The 23,236-nt window shown below is 35.6% G+C and overlaps 2 protein-coding genes and 1 pseudogene across 4 annotated transcripts; all 3 read right to left on the reverse strand.

The window, feature by feature from the left end:
• Positions 1-4,091: 4,091 nt before the first annotated feature.
• On the reverse strand, positions 4,092-10,714 carry LOC143574036 (uncharacterized). Of its 2 annotated transcripts, XR_013142518.1 has the most exons (16): positions 10,415-10,714; positions 7,987-8,879; positions 7,749-7,924; positions 7,503-7,660; positions 7,366-7,425; positions 7,217-7,285; positions 7,052-7,124; positions 6,824-6,980; positions 6,436-6,727; positions 5,825-5,939; positions 5,579-5,742; positions 5,421-5,495; positions 4,951-5,333; positions 4,606-4,669; positions 4,369-4,405; positions 4,092-4,286 (listed from the first exon to the last, which is right to left on the reverse strand). XR_013142518.1 is itself a non-coding variant. In XM_077058769.1 (13 exons), the coding sequence occupies exons 1-13, from the start codon at positions 10,712-10,714 to the stop codon at positions 5,148-5,150; spliced, it is 2,718 nt and encodes a 905-aa protein (XP_076914884.1). In that variant the 3' UTR covers positions 4,688-5,147. The 2 variants fall into 2 exon arrangements, 1 of the variants encoding a protein (XP_076914884.1); XM_077058769.1 differs by lacking the exons at positions 4,092-4,286; positions 4,369-4,405; positions 4,606-4,669 and having other exon boundaries at positions 4,688-5,333.
• A 1,746-nt stretch (positions 10,715-12,460) lies between these two features.
• LOC143572410 (uncharacterized) lies at positions 12,461-12,931 on the reverse strand. Its single transcript, XM_077057585.1, has 3 exons — positions 12,920-12,931; positions 12,730-12,811; positions 12,461-12,654 (listed from the first exon to the last, which is right to left on the reverse strand). Exons 1-3 carry the CDS (start codon positions 12,929-12,931, stop codon positions 12,461-12,463), a joined length of 288 nt encoding a protein of 95 aa, XP_076913700.1.
• Positions 12,932-13,829: 898 nt separating this feature from the next.
• Positions 13,830-18,106, reverse strand: LOC143573446 (dihydrolipoyllysine-residue acetyltransferase component 4 of pyruvate dehydrogenase complex, chloroplastic-like; annotated as a pseudogene). The gene is made up of 6 exons (XR_013142434.1): positions 17,271-18,106; positions 16,525-16,716; positions 16,289-16,376; positions 16,141-16,211; positions 15,969-16,052; positions 13,830-14,135 (listed from the first exon to the last, which is right to left on the reverse strand). The product of XR_013142434.1 is annotated as a dihydrolipoyllysine-residue acetyltransferase component 4 of pyruvate dehydrogenase complex, chloroplastic-like (transcript).
• Positions 18,107-23,236: the final 5,130 nt, after the last annotated feature.

Below are 23,236 nucleotides of genomic sequence, written 5' to 3' on the forward strand. Positions count from 1 at the left end.
AACAAGGTGAGACCTTTATAAGACAATGATATATAGGTATTATTTATTATTATTATTAATCAAGTACCTTAAGGTTTGTCACTTGCACATTTTAACCCCTTTGACTTACACATATGTTATATACGTGTGTTGCTTTAATTTGGGATTGAGCAAAGGGCATAACGGTCAAAGGGTTGTTTTGTCATTTTGGCAATCAATGTCAAGCATGTGCAAGTATTACAAAATCAATTTTGGCGATACAACATATGACCAAGTGACCAAGTCAACTTGAAATTACATAGGCAAATTCACTTGTAGACAAGTCTTGTTTGTACTACGATTATGACTTGGATCTTTCTATAAATGAAACGCTAGTTTTCTTAGGGATGGAGAAAAAAAAAGGTTGGACCACATGAGAGGGAAAACCAAAAACACGGGTTTTCAGGTATGAGATTAATTATAGTTTTCTGTTGTTTAGGATTGGTATCGTATAATTACTCGAAACCAATCACATTAGTGGTGTGCAAGTCTGTCGATAGGGTTGGTTTTGTCATTTTGAAGTTTTTAGGCCAAGAAAATAGTGGCTAAAATAATGAAATATGGTCTAAAGCGTTTTGTTAATAATTAACTAGGTTTGGCCCGTGTACGACATGGACGAAAATATAGAAATTGTCAAGTACACTGATATACAACCACAAACTATAAGAAACTTTTTAATCTGTTTTTTGATGTGACAATAGGATTTATTAAAGCAATTTGTATTGATACAGAAAGAAATATAAGACATACGGTTACAAAATATATGACGTGTTTACGAATAAAATTTAAAAGTTTTAAAACATAATCTTCAAAGGCTACTAAATATTTTTTTATAGATCTTATTTGTTGTTTTGTTTGCAAATTTACCATTACTATTATGTGGGTGAGGTTGATGTTGAACATGGATGGCTGATATTAGAGATGTTCAAAACGGTTTGGGACTAAGAACCGGAACCGGTTCCTAACCGGTTCCTATATTCAAAACCACCTTTTAAAACCGGTTCTAGGCTCGAACCGGTTAGGGAACCGAACCGGTTCTCCCACCCTCGGACCCCTAACCTATCTAACCGGTTCCTAACCCGGTTCCTGTACCGTAACCGGTCAAAAAAACGGCTATTTTTGACCCCAACGGTCAAAAAAACGGTTAGGAACCGGTTCCGGTTCCAGAACCGGTTCTGGTTCGGTTCCGGTTCCTACCCGCCCCCACTCAGAAATGCAAGAACCGGTCACGGATCATCGGGTTGAATCAGATAGGGTCCGGTTCCTACAAAAAACGGGTAGGAACCGGTTCGGGTCCACCGGTTCGGTTCCAGGAACCGGTTTTGTTGATCATCTCTAGCTGATATTAGTTTCATTGCTGAAATCATGTGTCACATAAAAGAAATGTCATAATAGGGATAACAAATTTGTTGAGTTTTTTCCTCACATACAAGACACACGACAATTCCCCTTCATTTTAAAACGTCAATAACTTTTATATATGCCATTTAAAAATAATTAACATCACCATAATAACGAGTGTTTTTGTTATCTTTTATACGAGTACCATATTGCTAAATAAAAGTTTAAAAAAAAAGTGGGTTTTTTACAAATTATGTTTATCAAATTGTGTTATACATTTGTGTTTTTTCATAGTGTTTTCCATTGTGCTTTCACGACGACTATTTTCCAGCAAGTTTTCCGGCCAGAAAAATTTGATGGCTTTTCCGGAGAAAAATTCCTACAACTTTTTAGCGAAAATTCCTGGCAACTTTTCCTGGTAGGTGGTGACGGTTGTGGCAGTGGGCGGTGGAGTGATGGTGGTTGTAGAGGATGAGTAAAGATATAAGTGGATTTTTGAATTTAAATGTAGTGGATTTTTTAGATTAAATGAGTTTTTAAGATAAATTAAGTAGGTCTTTGTATTTAAGGAGTTGGAGTAGGAAGTTAGAGGTGAGGAAGAAAGGCAAATGTTACTTCTACAGTTCCACAACTACACTTACGGTCACCACCATCTCCGGTCACCCGTCCCCGCCTCATCTTCCTCTCCTCCAATTCAAATGAAACCGAAGCCGGTCACCCCGTCCCCGCCTCATCTTCCTCTCCTCCAATTCAAATGAAACCGAAGCCGCCAAAACAAGATGAACACAACCATGAAACCGCATGAGGAACAAAGGGTTTTTGAGGTCGATTTTGAGATTATGAGGTAATTCGTTGGTAAGAAATGGGCTGGTGTCAGAGCTTAGGAGGTAATTCGGTGGTGGTAGCCTGATAGGGGGCGTGGTGGCGCCATGAACTAATGATGTATTTGGGAAGAAACAAGCAACAGCACCAATAAGTTAGGGTTTTACAAAGATCAGATATATATGTATATATATTTGAATAAAAAAATAAATAAATAATACTGAATTTTTCAAACTGTCCAAAAAATCCTAGAATTGCTATCCGAATCCGAATTTTCAGACACCCGGAATTCAGATATCTGAAATTTCATACAGATTCAGATTTTCAGATAATTCAGAGATAATTCAGATACGGATTCTTTAGAACACCTAACAATAACATAATCATTACTACAGTAACATAAGGCTCAACGTAGGCCTCACACAAGAAAATATTATTATTATATTCAAAGAGCGTATCTGACAAACCCGACACGTGGACGGAACAGATTAAACGAATACCTAGCAATAGCATTTTCCCCCGAAAAATGACTAATTTCACTCCAAAACGCCACATGTAGTTTCATTTTCATTTGTTAATATTTCTCTTTGTTAATGATATATCCTACGTAACTTCTCATTTTTCTCTTTGCTAAACGAGTTCGCCGTAAAATTCAGAGGGTGGGGCGCCAGCCCACAACGAAAGATCAACCGTAAAATTGTTGGCCCTTAACTTGTATACCCAATCACACTTTAACTTAGAAAGTGTCGGTTGAAGCAAGGATACCAAAAGACACAATATGTTACCGCCAAAATATTTATTGCCAGATAAATTACATGATTCATAAAAACCCAACTTGATTCTAAAATTTTGGTCAAGATTAGAGCAAAAAAGGTTCATAAATAAATTATGCAACATGATCTATAAACTGATATTCTCATCGTTCATGTACATACCCAGTGCACATTTTTGCACGAAAAAACCGAGTCAAGTAAAATCAATCATAATCATGAAGTTTGTAGAAAACCTAAACCTCGGACAGAATAATAAAAAACAATAGAGAGAAGCCCAAGCTCGACTAGTAAGGTGTAAATGAGCCAAGCCTGAGCTCGACTTGGCTTGAGCTCAACTAAATTTTAACTCTCTTTCTAAAACTTGAGCTCAGGTCATTTTACAAGATCAGACTAGGCTCATTAATTTATTTATAATTTTAATTTTATATATTTTGAGAAAAACCTTAAACAAGCCTATGCTTGCCTTGAGCTTATGCAGTACCTTAATCGAGCCATATAAATCCAAAAGAGGTAAAAACTTAGCGAGCCTAAACGGGCTTCCCATACAAGACTTGAGCTCGAATTCAGTAACTAAACAAGCTTTATTTGAGGCTGAACTCAAAAGCTTGCCGTCCAGTCACACAAATTACCAATTTACCCCAATAGACACAGTGTTTCGAAGTTATAACCATGTGGATTTTCCAGGATATAATATAATAAAAGACTAACAAGTGACCAGCAAGTGCTTTAATAATAAAATTTGAAATTTTCAAGTAAAAATTTTCACTTGTTAGCAAACTGGAAATATGTCGGTAGCTAGCGCCCTGCTTCCATTATTTAATTAATTACAGCAAAAATTAACATACTTCCAGTTTGTTAACAGCTTCTAACGGTTGCACAGGTTACATACTTTATACCAGCAGCCACATTCTTAAAAAACTGTACATAAAATTATGTTTCCTGGAAAAATAATTTATTGTTCCAAAAACCAATATGTGATCAATAAAAATATCTAAACTATTCAATAAATGCAAAAAAGCACACTTTTTACAAACTTCAAAACCTGCTAAATAAATGGTATTGTTTTAAAGGCTGGGTTCTTTGAAAAAAAGAAAAAAAAAACGTTAACCAAACCCAGTTTTGACCTGGTCCTTTCTAAAAGAATCCAAACCCGACCCAGCTGCTTTGCGACCGCTAGTAAACTTTTAGGGCATACTCAACTAGCATCTTGTATCGACTAAATCATGCATTTACTATGCAAACCTAAAACTCGATGCAGACTGTGATAGATGAACGTTCACAATGATGGGACATCTATACTTACAATCGTTGAAGAAGCCGACACACCTTACCCTAATGACAAGATTAGAAAACAAGGTCAGAACATATAGTTATCTCTAGTAAGAAAACAACGAAAGAAGACAAAATTACTTACTGAATGTATTCATGCTTCGTTGCTTCAGCACAAACGCCTCCATGCATGAACATCCAGAGTGACCCAAACCATGAATCAGATGGAACAGAGATTCGTTAGAATAAAGATTTGGTAACAACCTACGTCATCTCTAAATAAAGACACACTAAACTATAAACAGACGTGACACTAGCCCATCTGTATATCATTATTCTACTTGTCACAATAAAAAACTCCAAACAGACAAAACCAAGATACCTTCTACAGAGTGCCATTAAACATCTAAAGCACTGGCAGGTGGCTTCATAGCACTGGAAGCTTCCTGAACCAAAAAACAAATTAGACTCGTATAATCTTTAGGATATCAAGCATTCATCAAAAAGATGAACAACACATCATAAAGCAGAAGCACTTAAAAAGTATTTTGTGCATACAAACAAAAAAAAAAGATTTCTACCATCATCCAGATAGTTTAAAGAAAGAGCTAATGTTCAATATACAAAGTAAAGCGAAGAAAAACAAACATGAAACTAGTTATTCCTTAATGGTCACCATCAGAAATGAGTACAAGAGAAGAAAACGCCAGATGGCGAGTTATCTTACAATAGAACAGAACACAATGCACTGCCACGAAGTCATCTGTCAACTTGGGCCATGTCAGGAGGAACTGAATCCAAACTTCTTAAGCCGTCAGATAAAGATAAAGACAGATAAATGCTCAATGATTAGAGAATGAAACAAAATAAAGATCATAATTGATAAAAACGCAATTGTTGCGTTTCTCTCAGTCAGCATCATTATCACTTGCCCGTGATGAATGGATGACTCAGAGCCTGCTGCACAGTCAGCCTCTTATCCGGATCTAATATAAATATCTTCTCTAAGAGATCCTTAAAGTTGGCTGACATCTTTGGATCCTCCCCAGGTGAGCTCATAACAATTGAACCTATGTCTTTTGCCTTCATGTTAACCAGCCTCTTTACAGTCTGAAAATTCAATTGAGCAACACTCACTTTATATTATAAAAAAAAAAGCAACATAGATAAAAAAAATTATTTATTTTTTGTATTTACCTTCTTTGTAACAGGGTCCTCTTCTATGGCAACAAAGTTAAGATCTTGATCAAAATGCTGTTCTGTGAATGCACCCTACAATTAAAGTGGCCAAAAGAAAATTAAACACAAATCATATTCTTTATACAAAAAACTTGTAGAAAATATACACAAAGTACCTTGCGAAGCATCTTTTTAGGGAAAGAGCCTTTAAGTTCCATCTGAAGGCGAAGCATATCATTGTTTGTGGCGCCCGGAAATAAAACTTTCCCAGTATAAAGCTCAAACAAACAGCAACCAACAGACCACATATCAACAGGATGATCATAAGTCAACCCTAAAACTGCATATACAATGTTTGAGTAGTCAACAAACCGCATATCAGAATATAGCAATAAATAAACTATCAAATTTATAGTGCTTACTAATTTCAGGGGCACGATAAAATCGGCTCACAAGATACGGTGTGATCTCATTCTTCCCAGCAAACATCGCGTTCCCGAAGTCACAAAGCTTTAGAACATTTTTCGCATCATTGACCTGATAAACATACCGAGTTAGAATATACCTACAACATTATTATAAAACCAGGCCTGTAAACAAACAGAACGGTCAGTAACAGCTTGTTTATGTTCGTTCATTACATAAACAAACAGTCGTGCTACTTTTTGTTCATTTAAATATATAGACAAAGGAACATGAACCATAATTGTCAATAGCGAATAGCGGTCGATAGCAACGAGCTAGCCCATACGCTATGTAGTGATGGCGATAAAATAGCACCCACTATTGCATGTTTTAGCAATAAGGTAGTAGAAAGTTTTTTTAAATATAATTAAGGTTTTTATTCATGAAATCAAGTTTTTACTGTGGAATTAGCGATAAGTGTTCATGTTCATTCGTTTATTTGGTCAAAGTTAAACAAACGAAGACGAAAAAACCATTCGTGTTTGTTTGGTGCATTTACAGGCTTAAATATAACCAAAAAATACGAAAGATAAAACATTAAAAAAAACGAAAGTTCAAAAGTACTAACCAGCATGTTATCAGGCTTGATGTCGGTATGAAGAACCCCGCAGTTTCTGAGATGTTTTAGAGCAATGAAAAGCTGTTTTCCATAAGCCCTTACAGCAGTTAGTTTAAGACCAATATTACGACCAAATTTCTTTAACACTTCACGAAGATTCATATGAAGAGATTCAAAAACTAAACAAAGATGGTTCCGGTACTTGAAACTAGAAAGGAACCGAACGCAATGTCGTCTGTCTTCCAAATCAGCACCAACTAATTTCTTCAATATCACCAACTCTTCTAAGCCAGCTTTATACCTGTTTAAACCATACAAACAAATAAAAATGTTAGTACTTTAATCAGAGATATATATATATATATATATAAATATTATGAATTTGATCATTGCATACATTTTATCATTGTTACGTATAATTTTGATAGCTACTTCTTCTGGATCGTTAGGTCCAGCTTTTAGATCTTTAGCACGAACCACTGTTGAAAAAACACCTTTACCATGAGCAGCAATTACTTCATACCTGCCATCGAGTATTTCTCCAAAACGATAACCTGCAGGAAAAACATAATGTTGGTTTTAGTCCTAAAATGATAAATGTAGTATTATAACATATGATACTTACTGTAGTAACCTTCTGCATCATCCCAGTTATCCTGAAGACCACTTCTCTGAATGGTCAAACCATCACCTTTCCCCTGCAAGCATAAATATTTTAACCTTTTATTAAATGTTAATAAAATATATGGCTATATGCATGCGTTAAAAAGCACCGTAGCTTGCGACTTACAGTTTTCCGCACTCCAGCTGGTGATTCACCAAATATATCATCAGAGAACATGTCATTTGATCTCTCATTCTGTGTGTTTCAGAAAAACCAAAGTCATTAACTGAAACGTTTCAAAACTGAAAGGAATTCAAGACATGTATATAACTTACTGTTTCACGTGCTCGAGGTGGAGAATCTCCAAAAATGTCATCTTCGTTTGATCTCTCGCTCTGTAAAATTCATTTAAACATAAATGAGTACATGTTGAGAATTTACTTATATTGCAAGTTATAAAAAAAAAGCATACCTTTGGAGTACCCTCTCCCAGACCAGCAGTACCAGAGGTCCTCTGAATGCCAGAATTACCATTTTGTGGCGGTGATCTCCCGACAGAAAACGGTGTGTCGCCAGTGTTAGAATCAGATCCTTCTCCTGACTTTACAGGCTCTTGCGCATTTTCTTTATCTGTTACATGCAATAGATATTAATGTGAAATGAATATAAATTAAACATCAATCATCATATTTCAACACAGGCCATGAAAAAGACTCACTTTCATCCCCTAACTGAGGCTCTTTCTGCTCCTGCACGGGCTTAATCTTATACTTTTGAAGAACTGCTTCAATACGCCTTCTACTCTCCGCCTTTATTCTGTTCAGATCTTCTTCTTCATCATCCTCAACTTGCAAAGCACTTCTTTCTTCATACGACTCTTCATCAACCTCCTCTCTACAAGCAAATTATATTTCAGAACATTAACTAATAAAATAAATATGTAATGAAAGCAATACCTTTTAATCTTCTCAGCATCAGCATCATATTTCCTAGGTTTATCTTTGTAGTCGGTTTCTTCATGTCTATGGTGTTTGTAATCATTGTTCCTGTCACGATCACCATCATTGTAGTTATAGCTTCTTCTATTTCTACTGCTCTCTCTCTCCAAATCTATGTCACATTCCCGTTCCCGATCCCGGTCCCGCCTTCCCCTTTCTCTCATGTCCCTATCTCTAGCCCTCTCCTTTTCCCTTTCTCTCTCCCTCTCCTTTTCCCTTTCTCTTTCCCTCTCCTTTTCCCTTTCTCTCTCTTTTCTCACTCTCTCCCTCTCAAACCCTTTCAAATCCCTCTCCCTATATCTCTCTCTATCTCTATCCCTATCTGTATCACGACTATGTCTGCTGCGACTAGAACTACGTTCTCTTTCTTTATCCCTAACCAAATCTCGTCTCCCGTGTATGTAATCTTTCACAAGTGCACTTTTTCTTTCATTTTCACCATTCCTGCTTAATTTCTTGCTTCTGTGATAATCAACATCCTCATTGTGTTTCTCATATCGAGAAACCCCACGAGAAATGCTCTGAGATCGAGACCTAGAACGGCCCCTGTTATGGTCATGAGACCTAGAACGGGCCCTACTTGTAGCAATGTTGTCCCGACTTCTTTCTTGCACATGCCTGCTTGACGAATCTCTATGAGCTTTCGGATAGTCTTCATTATGAGGTTTTTTGCGGTCTCTTGTTTCATAGTCATCATCATCATAATAACTCTTTCTGTTACCACTATCTTTTTTAGACTCAATTGTCATATGCCCATTATCATTATGCTCCTTAGTCTTGGAGACGTTACTCTCATCATCTACAGGCAAGCAAAGACTATGATTGGGCTCTAACATATCACCGTGAGCTTCCTGCAAAGATTAACCGATTAAGTACCAAAAGAAACCATGAATGCAAGTATACAACATGTTAAAAGAGTCCTATTAAGACTAAAGTTAGACAACACGCTAAGATAAAATGAAAGTAAAAATTGAGAAACATGTCACCAGTTCTTACAAATCAGTTGAAAATCATCAGTAGTCTTCATGGTATGCTTAAATTTTTAAACCTTGGCCCAGAAAATAGATGTAACTGGAGGTGGAGTGCATAGCTCCTTTTCAGAATCATTTCACATTTCTGTGTGCCGCAAACATGATCTTATTTGTAAAAGCACCCCAAAACCAAAGACTATATAATACAAACAATAACATTGAAGAAAAAAACAGAAAACCAACATTTTTGATACAGCTGCCACTGTATATTTTGTATATTGCAATTGCAAACCAAACCCTAAGATATTATACGGTAAATTTGAAATATGTATGGCTGCTGAGAAACTGAAACCCAGATTTGACTCAATCAGATTAACTTGACTCAATCAGATTAAACAAATTTATCGAAAAAACCACAAACAAATTACTATATTAATCCACTGCCACATCAAATCCCTACTATCAATTTATCATAAACCAAGAGTAATTATAACATAAAAAATAAAAAGCCTAATTCGACAAAAAAAATTGCTTTTAACAAATTTATAGAAAAAACCCTAATTTGGCTCGATCAAACTAGCTTTAACTAATTAATCAAGCAAACCAACAAACAAATCACTAAATTAGTCCACTGCAACATCAAATCCCTATCAATTTCTCAGCAACCAACACTAATTACAAAAAAAAACCTAACTCGGCACGATCAAACTAACTTTTAACAAATTAATCAGACAAAACAGCAAGCAAATTACTAAATTAATCCACTACCACATCAAATCCCAATCAATTTCTCAGCAACCAACACAAATAAAAAAACCTAATTTAACTCAATCAAGTATAACAAATTTATGAAACAAACCAACAACCAAATCACAAAATAAGTCCACTATCACATCAAATCCCTATCCATTTTTCAGCAACCAACACTAATTACAAACAAAAAAGACATATTTCAACTCGATCAAACTAACTTTAACAAATTTATAAGACAAACCAGCAAGCAAATCACTAAATTAGTCCACTGCAACATCAAATTCCTATCAATTTCTCAGCAACCAACACTAATTACCAAAAAAACAAAAAACCTCTAATTTGACCCAAATCAAATTAACTTTAACAAATTTATCAGACAAACCAGTTACCATATCACTAAATCAGTTCACTACCACATCAAATTCCTATCATTTTCTCAGCAACCAAAACTAATTGCAAAAAAAAAAAAAAAAACACTATTTTGTCTCAAATTTAGCAAATTTATCAACCAAACCAGCAAGCAAATCACTAAATCAGTCCACTACCACATCAAATCCCTATCAATTCATCAGCAACCAACACTAATTACAAAAAAAAAACCCTAAATTCCACAGATTAAAAAAATTAGGGCAAAAAAAAAGAGCTAGGGTTTAGAAACAGACCGTTTTAATCTCTCCAGACTCCGCATCAGACTCCTGAACCTTCTTCACCACATCATCCTCCACAATCTCTCCTTCCTCCATATCATCATCATCATCCACCGGCCGATTATCCGTCACCGGATGCATATCCGCCGTATCTTCGTTATCCTCATCCTCGTGTTTCCGGCCGTGATAGCGGTGGTGGTGGCGGCGACGGTGGTGGTGGTGGTGCTTGTGGCGCTTCGACGGTTCTTCGGATTCGTCGTCGGATGTGCGCCGGTGCTTGCGTGGCTCTTCGGAGACTTCGGTGTCGGTAGCCATGGCGGAATTGAAGAGCTAGGGTTAGGGTTTGGAGAATTGATTGGTTAATTGGAGTAATAATAATAATAATATGAAATCGTGGTGATGGTTTTGGGGTTGAATGAATTATGAATCTGGTGATGAAGGATTGGAAGTGGTTATATATTGCTGAATTATTGGTATTGGACTAATGAGATAACGTGTAATAGAAGTGCACAAACTCGGTTCGGTTCGGTTCGGTTCGGTTCAACTCGGTTTGGTTATCTGTCGGTAGGGGTGTGCGTGGTGTAATTCGATGCGGTTTTCAGCTAAAATCATTCCGAAAACCAAAGCTTCGGTTTTGGAGTTTTTGAAACCGTTAGGTTTTTTCAGTTTCGGTTTGGTTTTGGTTTTTTCGATTTTTGCCATTTGAGCTTGAAAATTTTAAGTTGAAATTTTTTTGACAAAAAATAATGAATTTATGTATAAATAATTTTGTTAATTGTAAAATAATAGACTGTTATACATTTGACCTAAAATATTTGAGTTTCATATTTATTAAATTCTTATATATTGCTTAATATAAAATATAAAGAAACAAAACTTAAGAGTTATATTCGGTTCGGTTTTTTCGGTTTTTATTACAAAAGCCAAGCCGTTAGTTTGGTTTTTACAAAAACATAAAACTAAACCGTCGGTTTTTGTTTCGGTTCAGTTTTTTGGGATTCTTGCACACTCTATCTGTCAGTTATGGGTCAGTTTTTATTACTTTTTGGTGTTTCTGGTTTCTTGCACACTCTATCTATCAGTTATGGGTCGGTTTTTGTTAAGTTTGGTTAATTGTAAGATTTTTCTTTTTATATGTTCCGGTTGAAAATGGTTAGGTTCATGGTGTTTGAAAATCGATTACGAAGTTTCAAAGCTGAAACGTGTCGGTTATATGCTTGATTATGGTGTTCCATGCTCGATTATAGACAGTTGTAACGTGAATTTAATGTTTGACACTGGGAAATTGAGGTGTGAAATTTGGAAATATACAATCATGCAAGGTTTGGTTTGGTTATAGTTGAATCTGGTTAACGGATATCGATAACTTAAATGATCGGTTAATAAGATTGGCTTAGCCATAACCGATTGGCTATGTTGGTTATGGTTAATTTCAGTTAATGGCTCGGGTTTAGGTTATGGTTCGGCTTTTGTTGACTTCTCGTATACATTGTTATTACTCCTTTATTAATAACACGTAATAGTTATTTTGTATATAGCTATCAAAGTTGTATATTTCAAAATAAAAATTGTTGGATTGCTAAAGATATGTAAAAATGTTTATAGTTTGATAGGGACAATTTTAACATATTTATGGCTGATACGGTATTTTCGGGTTTTTTTGCAGAAACTAAAGCGACCTAGACTTGCTAGTTCAGACAATCCAAAATGGCTTGAGCATGTTTTATACCTCCGAATGTCGATAAAATGGTAAGCTAATGTCTTACCTTTTAAGTATTAAAGGGTTTTTCGAAAAAAAAAAAGAACTTGAAAAAATTGGCTAAATCAATAACCTATGTGTGTTAAAAGTTGGCTAAATCACTGAGCTATTTTATATATCACTAGTATACATTATTTATGCGTTTTGTAAATCAAATTAACAAAAATAACTGCATGTTAAATAATACAAATGTACATCTATTTCTTTTATACTTGATTTATCAGCATCAATCGTCAACACGATTCAATATATGCACATACATGAATGTATATTTACATCATATAATTCACATTATAAGACTTTCAATAATATTTGTAGTGATTTACAAATTGAACTTCAGGTTCGGGTTCATGTTGGATCGGCGTCTCTTCTATTTCAAGAATTTCAACTCGTCGGTTCATCTTTTTCCTTAACTTTATTGCAACATCCGCCGGTTTAAACCTCCCACACACACTAACTCGGTTTTGCTGCTTTTCTATCAAATGCTTCTCTATTTCTTCATTGTAATGTATATATCAGTATATAATTCAAATAAATGTGATTACTGTTAGTTCTTAAAATTAATATTTACCTTTCATATTTAAAATGTTTCTCCTCATTTTTCTGCAACATGAGTTACAATCAAGGTTAACCCTCATCACCATGCAACATATCTACAACATTCCAACATACCAGAAAAAGAGCGTTAATTAGTAACTTGTTTCTCTTTTCTTAATTCAAATGACGAAACTAGCCACGTTTGTAAGAAAATCGATGCTTGCCTGTCCTTCCATCACGTCCCAAGAATCGTTATATGATGATGTTAGACTGTTAGCCCCAACCTATGTATGCTGGAAAGTTTTGTTGACTGATAGTTTATAAAATATAAAACTTTATATACGTATGTGTGTGTGCACGCACACGTGTAAGGATTGTTGTGTGTGCATGGATTTAGAAAGGTGGTTAAGGTTGAATTTAAGGAAGAATGAGGATGGAAAACTTGAGGAGAAGAAAGATGAGTAGGTTAAGTCACCTTTCACAACAATTTAGGCCTTACTTTGGGACTACTTGATGTCATGTTAGGGAAAAAGCATATATGTTACTTTGTTTGAAAATTATTTGTTTACATGGAATCATGTTTCTTATTGATTATGTAATACCAATTTTTTTTTAATAATGAACATTTAAATATTCTTTGGGCATAGTCTCAGTTTAACAATGATATTTATTTGGATTTTTTTTTTTTAAATGAAACAAGTTTTTAGTCAAAAATCTTGAACAGTCATGGAACCAAACCATATTACAACCAATGTTTTCATAACCAGGCAACCAACCGCTTTATAGGTCCACTTGTCGAGACGGTACAAAAAACCGGACGACACGTAGCAAATTTTAAAACTTTAAAAATATATATAATTATATAAAAAATGAAATTATTTCATATTTCGGTGCGTATTTAAGGTTTAACAAAATATGAAGTATGGATTAGTAAAATAATGGTAAATTAGATTTCAAAATTCAGATAGAAAAAATATGAGAAAAGTATTTTGAAATGCAGTCCGACCACCAGGTCCCGTTCAGAGTCCGATTCGCCAATACAATTAAGCAATACAAGTGTATCATACAATTTTCTATCATCTAGTTAAAATAGGTTTGTAATAAACACGGCCCGTGTATATTGTATCAATATATAAAAGTTACCTCAATCTTTATTTCACTGTTCAAAAATCACCTCAAAATATCCGGAAATGAGAAAAAAAGAAATAAGAATGGAAGTACAACATGGTATCGCTTCTGCTAGAAACCAAACAATGCCTCCCCTGCAAACCAGTTTTCTTAACTGCATTGGCCATTGACCCAAATGACGTATCGTTAGGCAAAAGCTGTAACGTTTTACAATGTCAAGCTATCAGGTTCTTGAACAATCTTTGCAAAGGTTTTAAGGAAGGCAGCCAAGTCAGCTCCATATACAATTCTGTGATCAGCAGTTACATTAACCTGCAAAATAGTTCGCACAATGCAAGGTGATTTGGTTAATGAAAAAAACTTGACAAAGATACAGAAATAAAAAATAAATAAATAGTAGCAAATTAGCAGACGAAAATTCTATATTCATGGCATACCGTACTGACAGTGTACGGTACAGTCAAGTTAACTCAATATGAAAGGATTTGAACTTGAGTCTCACCAAGTTCAACGATATCTACAAGTTCTAAAGTTCATGAATCGAAGAAGCGGTTAATCGGATTTGGATGTACTGACAGTGTCAGTGAAAGACTACAAAGCCTTTACTTAATCAGATTTACTAAAGCCTTTAGTTAATCAGATTTACTAAAGCCTTTATTCAACCAAAGACTTTAGTAATATTGCGACATGGGAAGTTGTTTGAAATCACTCGGTATGGACTGTTGTTACTCCCATGGGTGCCAAGTCATTAAAAGAATGAAAACGTCTGATTCAAACACTGACACAACATCATCGGACACTCTGTTCCCCAACACCGATCTCAACACTGACCTTGAAGGTTTCCCCAGCTATGAATAGTTGCCAAGATCGCAATGAAAGGGGAGAAAGCAACATCAACATCAGATATAGACCATCAAGGGCGGGAAAGGGTCGTTTCTAAATTTAGCATTTTCAGACTTCAGTAAAGAAGATGTCGATGACATGAAACGAGTTCGTGCGAAGAAGTTGCAATTCAAGCAGGAGACACAACAAGCTACAATCCACACAATGGAAGATCAACAAAAGAAGAAAAGATATGGAATTCATCCTAAAATCGCACGAAGATTTAAAGGGAAGTAAGTTAAAACTGGTGCTAGCACAAAAGGGGGAAATAAGTTGCCTTTGACTTGTTACCTCTCATCTTAAATTTCCTCTAAAAATAAACGCAATGATTCTTTAAGAAGTTACACTCAATAGAAACTTCTTGCGTAGCTCATGTTTTTACATTAGAGTCCATATCAACACAAAATTAACCATGTTGGTCAAGACTGAGCAACCAAATATACCTAAAGGGAGCTTAAATGTTTACCGACTTTCTAAATGTACTTCACTTCACTCATCTTTTAGAAGTACCAGTTTTCTGTCTCTCTTCACAAAGACACACCTATTGAACTTTTTCTCGACTCATTGCAATTTTAGGCCGCCTTCACACTAGTGCTACCAAGTGACCACCATTCCGACCACAAATCTCAACGCCGGTGTTGTTTATTCAACAAGATCTGAGTGTCATCATGCCAATGGTGGCAAGAAGGGCTTCCGTCACCACCGGCACGGCGGCACTAATAGATCCAATGGAACAAAAAACACCAACACTAAGGCCTGTAGCCGAGATGATGGTCACTTGGTGGTGCCGGTGTGACAAAGGCCAGAATTTCAATGAATCAAGTGAAAGTTCCCCAGGTGTGTTTTTCGATGTAGAGAGACAGAAAATTGGTACTTCTATAAATGATTGAAGCGAAATGTATTTATAATGCCAGTAAGCATTAAAGGTCCCTTTGGGTTTAATTAGACAATTTAGGCCTGCCAATCTTGACCCACATGTTTAATTTTGGGTTAATTTGGACTCTTAATATAAAGAAAAGGGCTGTTTGACGATAAGCATCAGCTCAAATGTTTTGTAAAATATGAGGGAAAAAGATTAGGATAAAATGATTACAGAAACACCCACAGTGAAAAAGATTCCTCCGGGTCAGTCGTGTTCTCATTTGTGGATTATTACACAAACAGAAGCATCAATCACTATCTTTCAACTCATAAAATTTGAGTTCTTTAAGCTAAATCCACAATTTAAAGATTAATAAATCATTTAAGATATAAAAAACTCACCAGCATTTGACTTTTCACACTGAAATATCCATCTTTATCAGCAACAGGAGTAGGCTTTGAAGCTCCAACAGCCATAATAGCCCCCTATAACAACAAATAAACACTTCAATAAGACCATATATAACTTGCAGATATAAATATTAGCAAAATCATGCCATGTGTTAACACATGCCTGTCCAGGAGGCAGAATAGCATCAAACCGATCCACTCCAAACATGCCTAAGTTGGAGAGAGTAAAAGTCCCTGCAACCCAAACCACATAACTCAATACCATTTTGTCCACAAGTTTTTATAAACAAAACAAGATCCGAACTTGTTACCTGAGTTGTACTCATGGGGCTGAAGCTGCTTAGATCTTGCTTTCTCCACAAGCTCCTTCCATTTCTCAGATAACAGGTAAAGATCCAACTACAACAGAATACAAGAAACTCGTTACAATCAAAAGAAAAAAATCAAGAACCAAACTTTAAGACAGCTGATGTACAAACATGATAAAATGAAAGTATCAAGATTCAATAAATGAAAACGCACTCAAAAGCATCACAGATCCACAAACCTTGTCAGCATCTTGGAGAACAGGGGTAATCAAACCGCCATTGATAGCCACAGCCACAGCAATATTAATGCTGCTGTTATAAGTAAAGCTCTTTCCATCTTTGCAGCTTGCGTTTACCACTGGGTGCTGAACAAGTGCCATTGCAGCAGCCTTTGCCAGCAGAGCAGTCATGGTAACACCCTTCGACTTAACCTAAACATCCACCACATGAAACACAAAATTCAATTAGGGATGACAATTTCTGGCACAAATTTATTAACACAACACAAAACGACACATAGTTATACAAGTTTGGGTTTGAGCTTAATAGGTTTCGTGTCTTAAACAGGCCGACACACTTAAGACACGGTTAAATTTGTGTCCAAACAGGTTAAACACCTGTTAATCTGTTAACGACCTGTTTAAACCTGTTTATATTTTTTTCAAATATAAAATATATATGGCATACGCGTTAGTTACCTTATGCCCCTATTCAATTACGTCAAGAGTTATGTATTAAGTACGGCCTTCGTGAGCTTTTGCCAACTTCAGTTTCAGTTCACTACATGTGTCTATGTGATATCTATATCTACCGTGTCCCTAAATGCCGTGTAGCCTGTTTCTAAACAGGTTTGCATCCAGAACCACATGTAATCGTGCCGACATGCCTAGTCGTGTTGTGGACTTGTGTCTAACTTGTTATGCTAGCCTTAAGGTTCAATCAAACTATCAGATAACACAACAAGTACATAAGTTTAGATCTTGACCTTCGCATATAGAGCATCAAGCGCGTCAGTCAAAACAGGGTACCCAACTCTAAACGTCGGCACCGACAAGCTCTCGATCATATTCTTCGACACCGCAGCCTGCATAGTCGTAAACGGCACTATCGTCGCCCCCGGTATATCCACAAACACAGGTGCAGACTTAACCGGAGCCGCAGCAGCAGCAGTCGCAGCCGCCACATCAGCAGTCGCCACGCTTTTAACAGCAGGCTTAGCAATTCCCGCAGCAGCCTCCACATCAGCCGGTGTAACCCTCCCAAACGGCCCGGTCCCAACCACCTTACTAATATCCACCTTATGCTGTTTCGCCAATTTCTTCGCATACGGCGTCGAAATAATCTTCTTTGCTCCATCCGTTACCCTAACATCATCCTTCGGAGCAACCACCACAGCCGGTGGTGTAACTGGAGCCGAATTACCACCAGAGCCAGAGCCAGCAGCAGCTTTCGCCTTCGCTTCCTCAATTTCGGCTTCGGTTTCGGCCAAAAGACCAATTGGCGCACCAACAGGAGCCGACTCGCCTTCGGGGACAACAATAGTGCGAGTATTCCATCGTAAAACGTTTCAACGTCCATATCAGCCTTATCCGATTCCACAACCACAACAGACTCGCCTTTGGATAAGACGTCGCCTTCGGACTTGATCCAGGAGACGATTTTGCCCTCGGTCATTGTGGAGCTGAGTGCCGGCATGAAGATCTCTCGGATTTTGGCTTTGACGGTTGTGGTTTTGCGGCGAGTGGAGGTTGTGGATCGGACGGTGGTGGTGAATCGGACGGTGGAGATTGATGAGGAGAATGAGAGTGATGAAGACATTGTGGTGGTTGGTGGTGGATTTGGGTGGGTTTTAGAGAGAGTGAGGCGGAGAAGACGAGAGTGTGAAATGGAAGAGATGACTCTGTGATTATCGCCCGGATATGTGCCATGTCAGCATAAGTAGTTGTGTAACCCGTAACTAACTTTAGGTTTTAACATGTTTGAGTTTGAGTTTGAGTTTGAGTTTGAGTTTGAGTTTGAGTTTGAACTTAACAGGTTTTGTGTTTAAAACAGGTTGGTATGTTTAAGACATGTTTTTAAAAAGAAAAATTGAAAATAAATATTCTCATCTTTTATGTATTGGTCGATAATAATCCATAACCCCATCTTTAAAAATCATTACTAAGAGCATTCTCATCCAACCCCTCATTTTATGTGATGGGTGTTTTTATAACTTAGAGAGTGATTTTGGATGTTGTGAGTGAAGAGTTTTTATATTTTAGAAAAAACAGTGATTTTCTGTATATTTGAAAAGTTACTGTTCATTCCCTATAATTTTTTAATATTTTTTGAAAGTAGTTGTGAATGAGAGAAAAAGAAAAGTTAATGAAAAATGTATAAAAAAGTATTATTTAATTGAAACGGAGAGAGAAAATATAGTGAATTTTAGTGTAATTTTTTGTTTAGGGATAAAGGGTTGGATGAGAATGCTCTAATGATCCAACCTTTAAACTATTTTTGTCTCAATGGTCATTCGTTAAAAATACTTAGCGTCGTTATGTTTTTTTTCTAAGTTTCAAACCGATGTTCTATGACTTTTGATCGGAAGAAGGATACGAGTTAACTAATGTAAAGTTAATCTCGAAACGATGACTCAAAAGGATTGATTTTTGTTAACAGGAAATTCAAACATTTGAATCGAAACATTGTTTCGTCGTTTGGATAACCGTTTCGAAATAAGTTTTACATCGGTTGACTCTTATCCTTCTTCCGATCAAAAGCCCTAAACATCGGTTTGAAACTCGGGAAAAAGCGAGCGTTAAGTGTTTTTTTAACGGAGGATCATTTAGACAAAAATTGTTGAAAGGTTGGACCTTTGGCAGTGATTTTTTTAAAGGTGAATTATTATCGGCTAATACACAAAACGTGAGATTATTTATTTCCAATTTGTTTTTTAAAAAATATAAATATATATACACTCCTAAACTCTTAAACCTAAAGTCATACATCCAAACGACATTTCACTAATGCTCGTCAGAACCCCATATTGTATTTTTTATGGATGTTATGATTTGCTTATATGGTTTTTTGTTTCAAGCATGTTATGGATCTGTCGTCTTTTGTTTTAAGTATGTTATGGATTTGTGGTTTTTTGTTTCAAATATGTTATGGATTATCTATTAATTAAGACTTTTAAGCTCATTTTGAAAATTTTGGTTTCGTTAAACATGCATTATTCATTGTCTTTAAACAAGTCTTAACAGTTTAACATGTTACTAAACATGTTCGTGTTTGAAAAAAATGACACGATTAGTCATCGTGGTGTTCGTGTTTAGCACCACGGTTCTTCGTTTCTTATCGTGTCATGTTCGACATGTTATGACAGCCCAGTGCCTGATGGAGATTTTTACAACAACGATTTACAATATTGACAATAACTAGGTTAGTGTCCAGTGCAATATAAAGTTAAAAATATATAGAAAACATCTAATATACTAAAGCACACACTCAATAGGTTGCTAATGCTCAAACACATATTTGTGGTTTTTACCCACTATAATAATAATATCATGAAATAAAATGTTACTGTTCTAAAAAAGGCATATAAGTACTTATTGTAAGCCAACTAGGTTTCAACTATGGCAAGATGAATGCCTTTGTTAGGATTTAGTGAAGAATCAAAACAAACTAGAATCAAAGTGCACAAGAAATAAGAGTCCGGTTATATTGGACTGCAAAAACTAAGAGAAAATTCAAAAAATGTGAGTGAATACTAAAAGTCCATATTTTTATTTAAGACAAAAACACTTGTAATTTCCAACTATAATTGTTGATTTTGATTAAAAAAGATTATGTTATGGTTGCTAAGGACTTCATTGGTTGACACTAAGACTATCAGGTGTGGATGTCGGGTTGCCGTCGAGAAGCGCTGACATGGAGAGCGGTGCCGGCGGTGAACACCGCCCCATGCTAATCGGGGCCGTCAGCGGCGAAAATGTTGTTGTAGATTCACCACCCAAAATGCCGATCAAATCCTCAACCTCTCCGTTTCTCTTTCCAAATCACACCTCTCTTCTTCTTCAATTCACTATTATTTTATTTTTAAAAAAAAGATGGAAGTCGTCAATTGGTAAATTGGTGACCATTTCCTTGATGTTATAGAAGAGATTGGAGTGGAGTGGCTATGACGTGGCTCTGACGTGGATTTATGAAATAGGAAGTAAAATGGCATCCGTACCATATAATCTAAGAGCATACTTTACTATCCCGTAAACTACATACTAATGTAACCAGAGAGGTGTCAGTGTGATGTTGCGAGGAACACATACATTGCTAATTACGTAAAATGTTAATTGTTTTTAAGAAAAAAGCTATATCAATACTATGTTATATAAATGTATACATCATATGCATAAAAGAAAAAAACATATCTAGCATAGAAGATGATGACCAAAGTAGCTGAAAAAGACATGGAGCACATATCAAACATTGTTTTGAATGTGGTTTGGAGTTGATAAATATACCATGAAGTGTGCTTTCTTGTACTTTACTGTAAACCCTCTTTGGACTTTAGGTATCTCATGGCATCAGGATGTCCAACAAACCAAAAATTAATCTAATTTAGTGCATTTCTGCCTAATTTTTTCAAACAAACTGAGCCATCATTTTTTGAAGATCTATCACACCTAGAAATTAAAAATACTAGGATAAAATTATATCAGTTTCAAAATTGGTTCTTTCAGTAGTCTATGTTACCTTAAAATTATATCCTCAAATCATATATCGTTTATGGATTAAAAAAAATACCATTAGACAACCAGGGGCGGACCTGCCTAGAGGGCAGCTACCCCTCAACTTTTGGCCGCAAGGGTAAATTTCTTTATTTCTTCGTCGTTTTTTTATTCCGCTACCCCCGAAAAAATACAGTGCTACCCCTCTTCAGTAGCCATAAACCAAGTGAGCGTATTTTTGGTCGGATTCCCGCGTACTTAATTAGCCAAAAACATGTATGGAATTTGCCGAAATAGTGAAGAAAATGGCAGAAAGAAGATGGCGTAGGAAGAAGATGTAAAATACGAAAAGACTTAATTTTGATGACTTAAAAGAGAGAAAATAATACATAACACTGCCCATAAGCAAAAGGCTTAGTATATTATCAAAAGATAGTATGTGTACTTTGCTATCAAATTGTATACTCATTGTTCCTTGACTTTTCAGATAGCAATAAAAAAAACTTGAACCTTTTAAAATGGTTTTAAACTTAAATGTTTTTATAATCATATAATTAATTTTTGAAGTTATCTTTTATTTTCTTTTTCTTTTTAAATTTTTAATATTTGAACTTGTTATGAGCCTATGACATTCTCGAGATGGTTATTCAATAATTAATATGTTTTATTTCTTTTAAGTAGGTGCCTTTTTTTCTCTCATATCCTCTTCTTTTTTGCGCTTTGCGTTTAGGCCTAGGCGAGGTTTATGCGCATTGAGTGTGTCTAGCGTCTTTGATAACTATGACCGTAAACCTATTACTAGTTATCATCCTAATCAAATAGACGACATAAAAGAAGTGTATCTTGTTAAAAAGACTTTTAAACCATGATGTCATCACTTTAAATGGACAAAATATTCTAGTAGTCGGAAACGTTTTAATGTAAAATAACTTGCTAAATATGATTGGTTGGAGTATAGAGCTAAACAAGAAAAAACATATTGCATATGTTGTAACTTGTTTAATGAAAGTGTTGGTAATCAAGTTGGAAGAGTTGTTTTTGTTAGTGGAGGCTTTTGTAATTGGAGTAAATCGGACACCTTAAAAGAACATGCTGGATTACTTAACAATTTTCACAATAAGTCTGGGTAAAATGTGACAATTGAACAAAAAACTTTCAAAAACCGAAGATAAATCTATCAGCATGTTAGGTATGTGTTTAAATTTATTTATTATCGTTTTTCTACTTTTGTGTTTACATTTTTTAAACGTTACCCCTGAAATTTTGTTCTAGATCTGCCACCGTAAACAACTCAAATCACACTTCGAAGTCACATAATAGCCACAACACAACTACCATTACTATAATACTATATAACTTCTCAAGTAGGTTTATCAATAGTAACTACTAACTAGTTATTTAAAAGCCCATGAAACAAAAGAACATTTTATCGACCAAATTGTGTCCATATAGTGACAGGCCTTTATATACCTTCTCATTTCATTTTCAGCTCTGTAAAAAATCATAACAAAATAAAAATGTTAAAATCCTATTTATCCATTAAAAAAAATCAAAATTTCTCACTTCCTCATTGTTAAGAATCAAAAACATGATCCGGGTTCACAAGAAACATTGGATTTTGTACAATAAATGATTTTCCAGCATATGATAACTTGTCGGGATACAAGGTGAAGGGTAAGAAAGCTTGTCCGGTTTGTTAAACCAGACAAGTACAATATATTTAAAAAAATTGCATAAAACATGTATGCATGGACCATCGAAGTCGGGTCACATTTACTGATTGGCGTGAATTCAATATATAAAAAATAAAAAGCCACTTGAGTTTATTTTCAGGGTTTGATCTTTCTCACCCAAGTCATTTCAGTATTGACCTGTTTTATAAATTGCTAGATTCACGGTGTAGCATCCGGCTTTCAAAGATAATAAATAAAGAAACTTTATTATTTAAATGCGTGTTATTATTTATTTACGATTAAATAAAAGGTAATTCGTTAGGAGTTAAGACATAGAGTCGACGCCTCTCTCCAAGACATACAATCCACTTATTCCAACAACAAACGCTCTTATTATTAATATCACTATCCCCATCCCACCTAAAATTTGAAGAATTCGCATATATTATTAACACAAAAGGGTGCCTATATTGTGACACACTTAGACCCACCCCGTAGCCTCAGTTACTCGAAAACAAACAGAGTATGAACAAATAGAAGCAATAACCAACGCCATAAGTAGATACGGA

Source organism: Bidens hawaiensis, unplaced genomic scaffold (assembly GCF_021521415.1).
Source record: "Bidens hawaiensis isolate Kalapana, Puna unplaced genomic scaffold, B.hawaiensis_p1.1 tig00001382_1, whole genome shotgun sequence".
NCBI lineage: Eukaryota > Viridiplantae > Streptophyta > Magnoliopsida > Asterales > Asteraceae > Bidens > Bidens hawaiensis.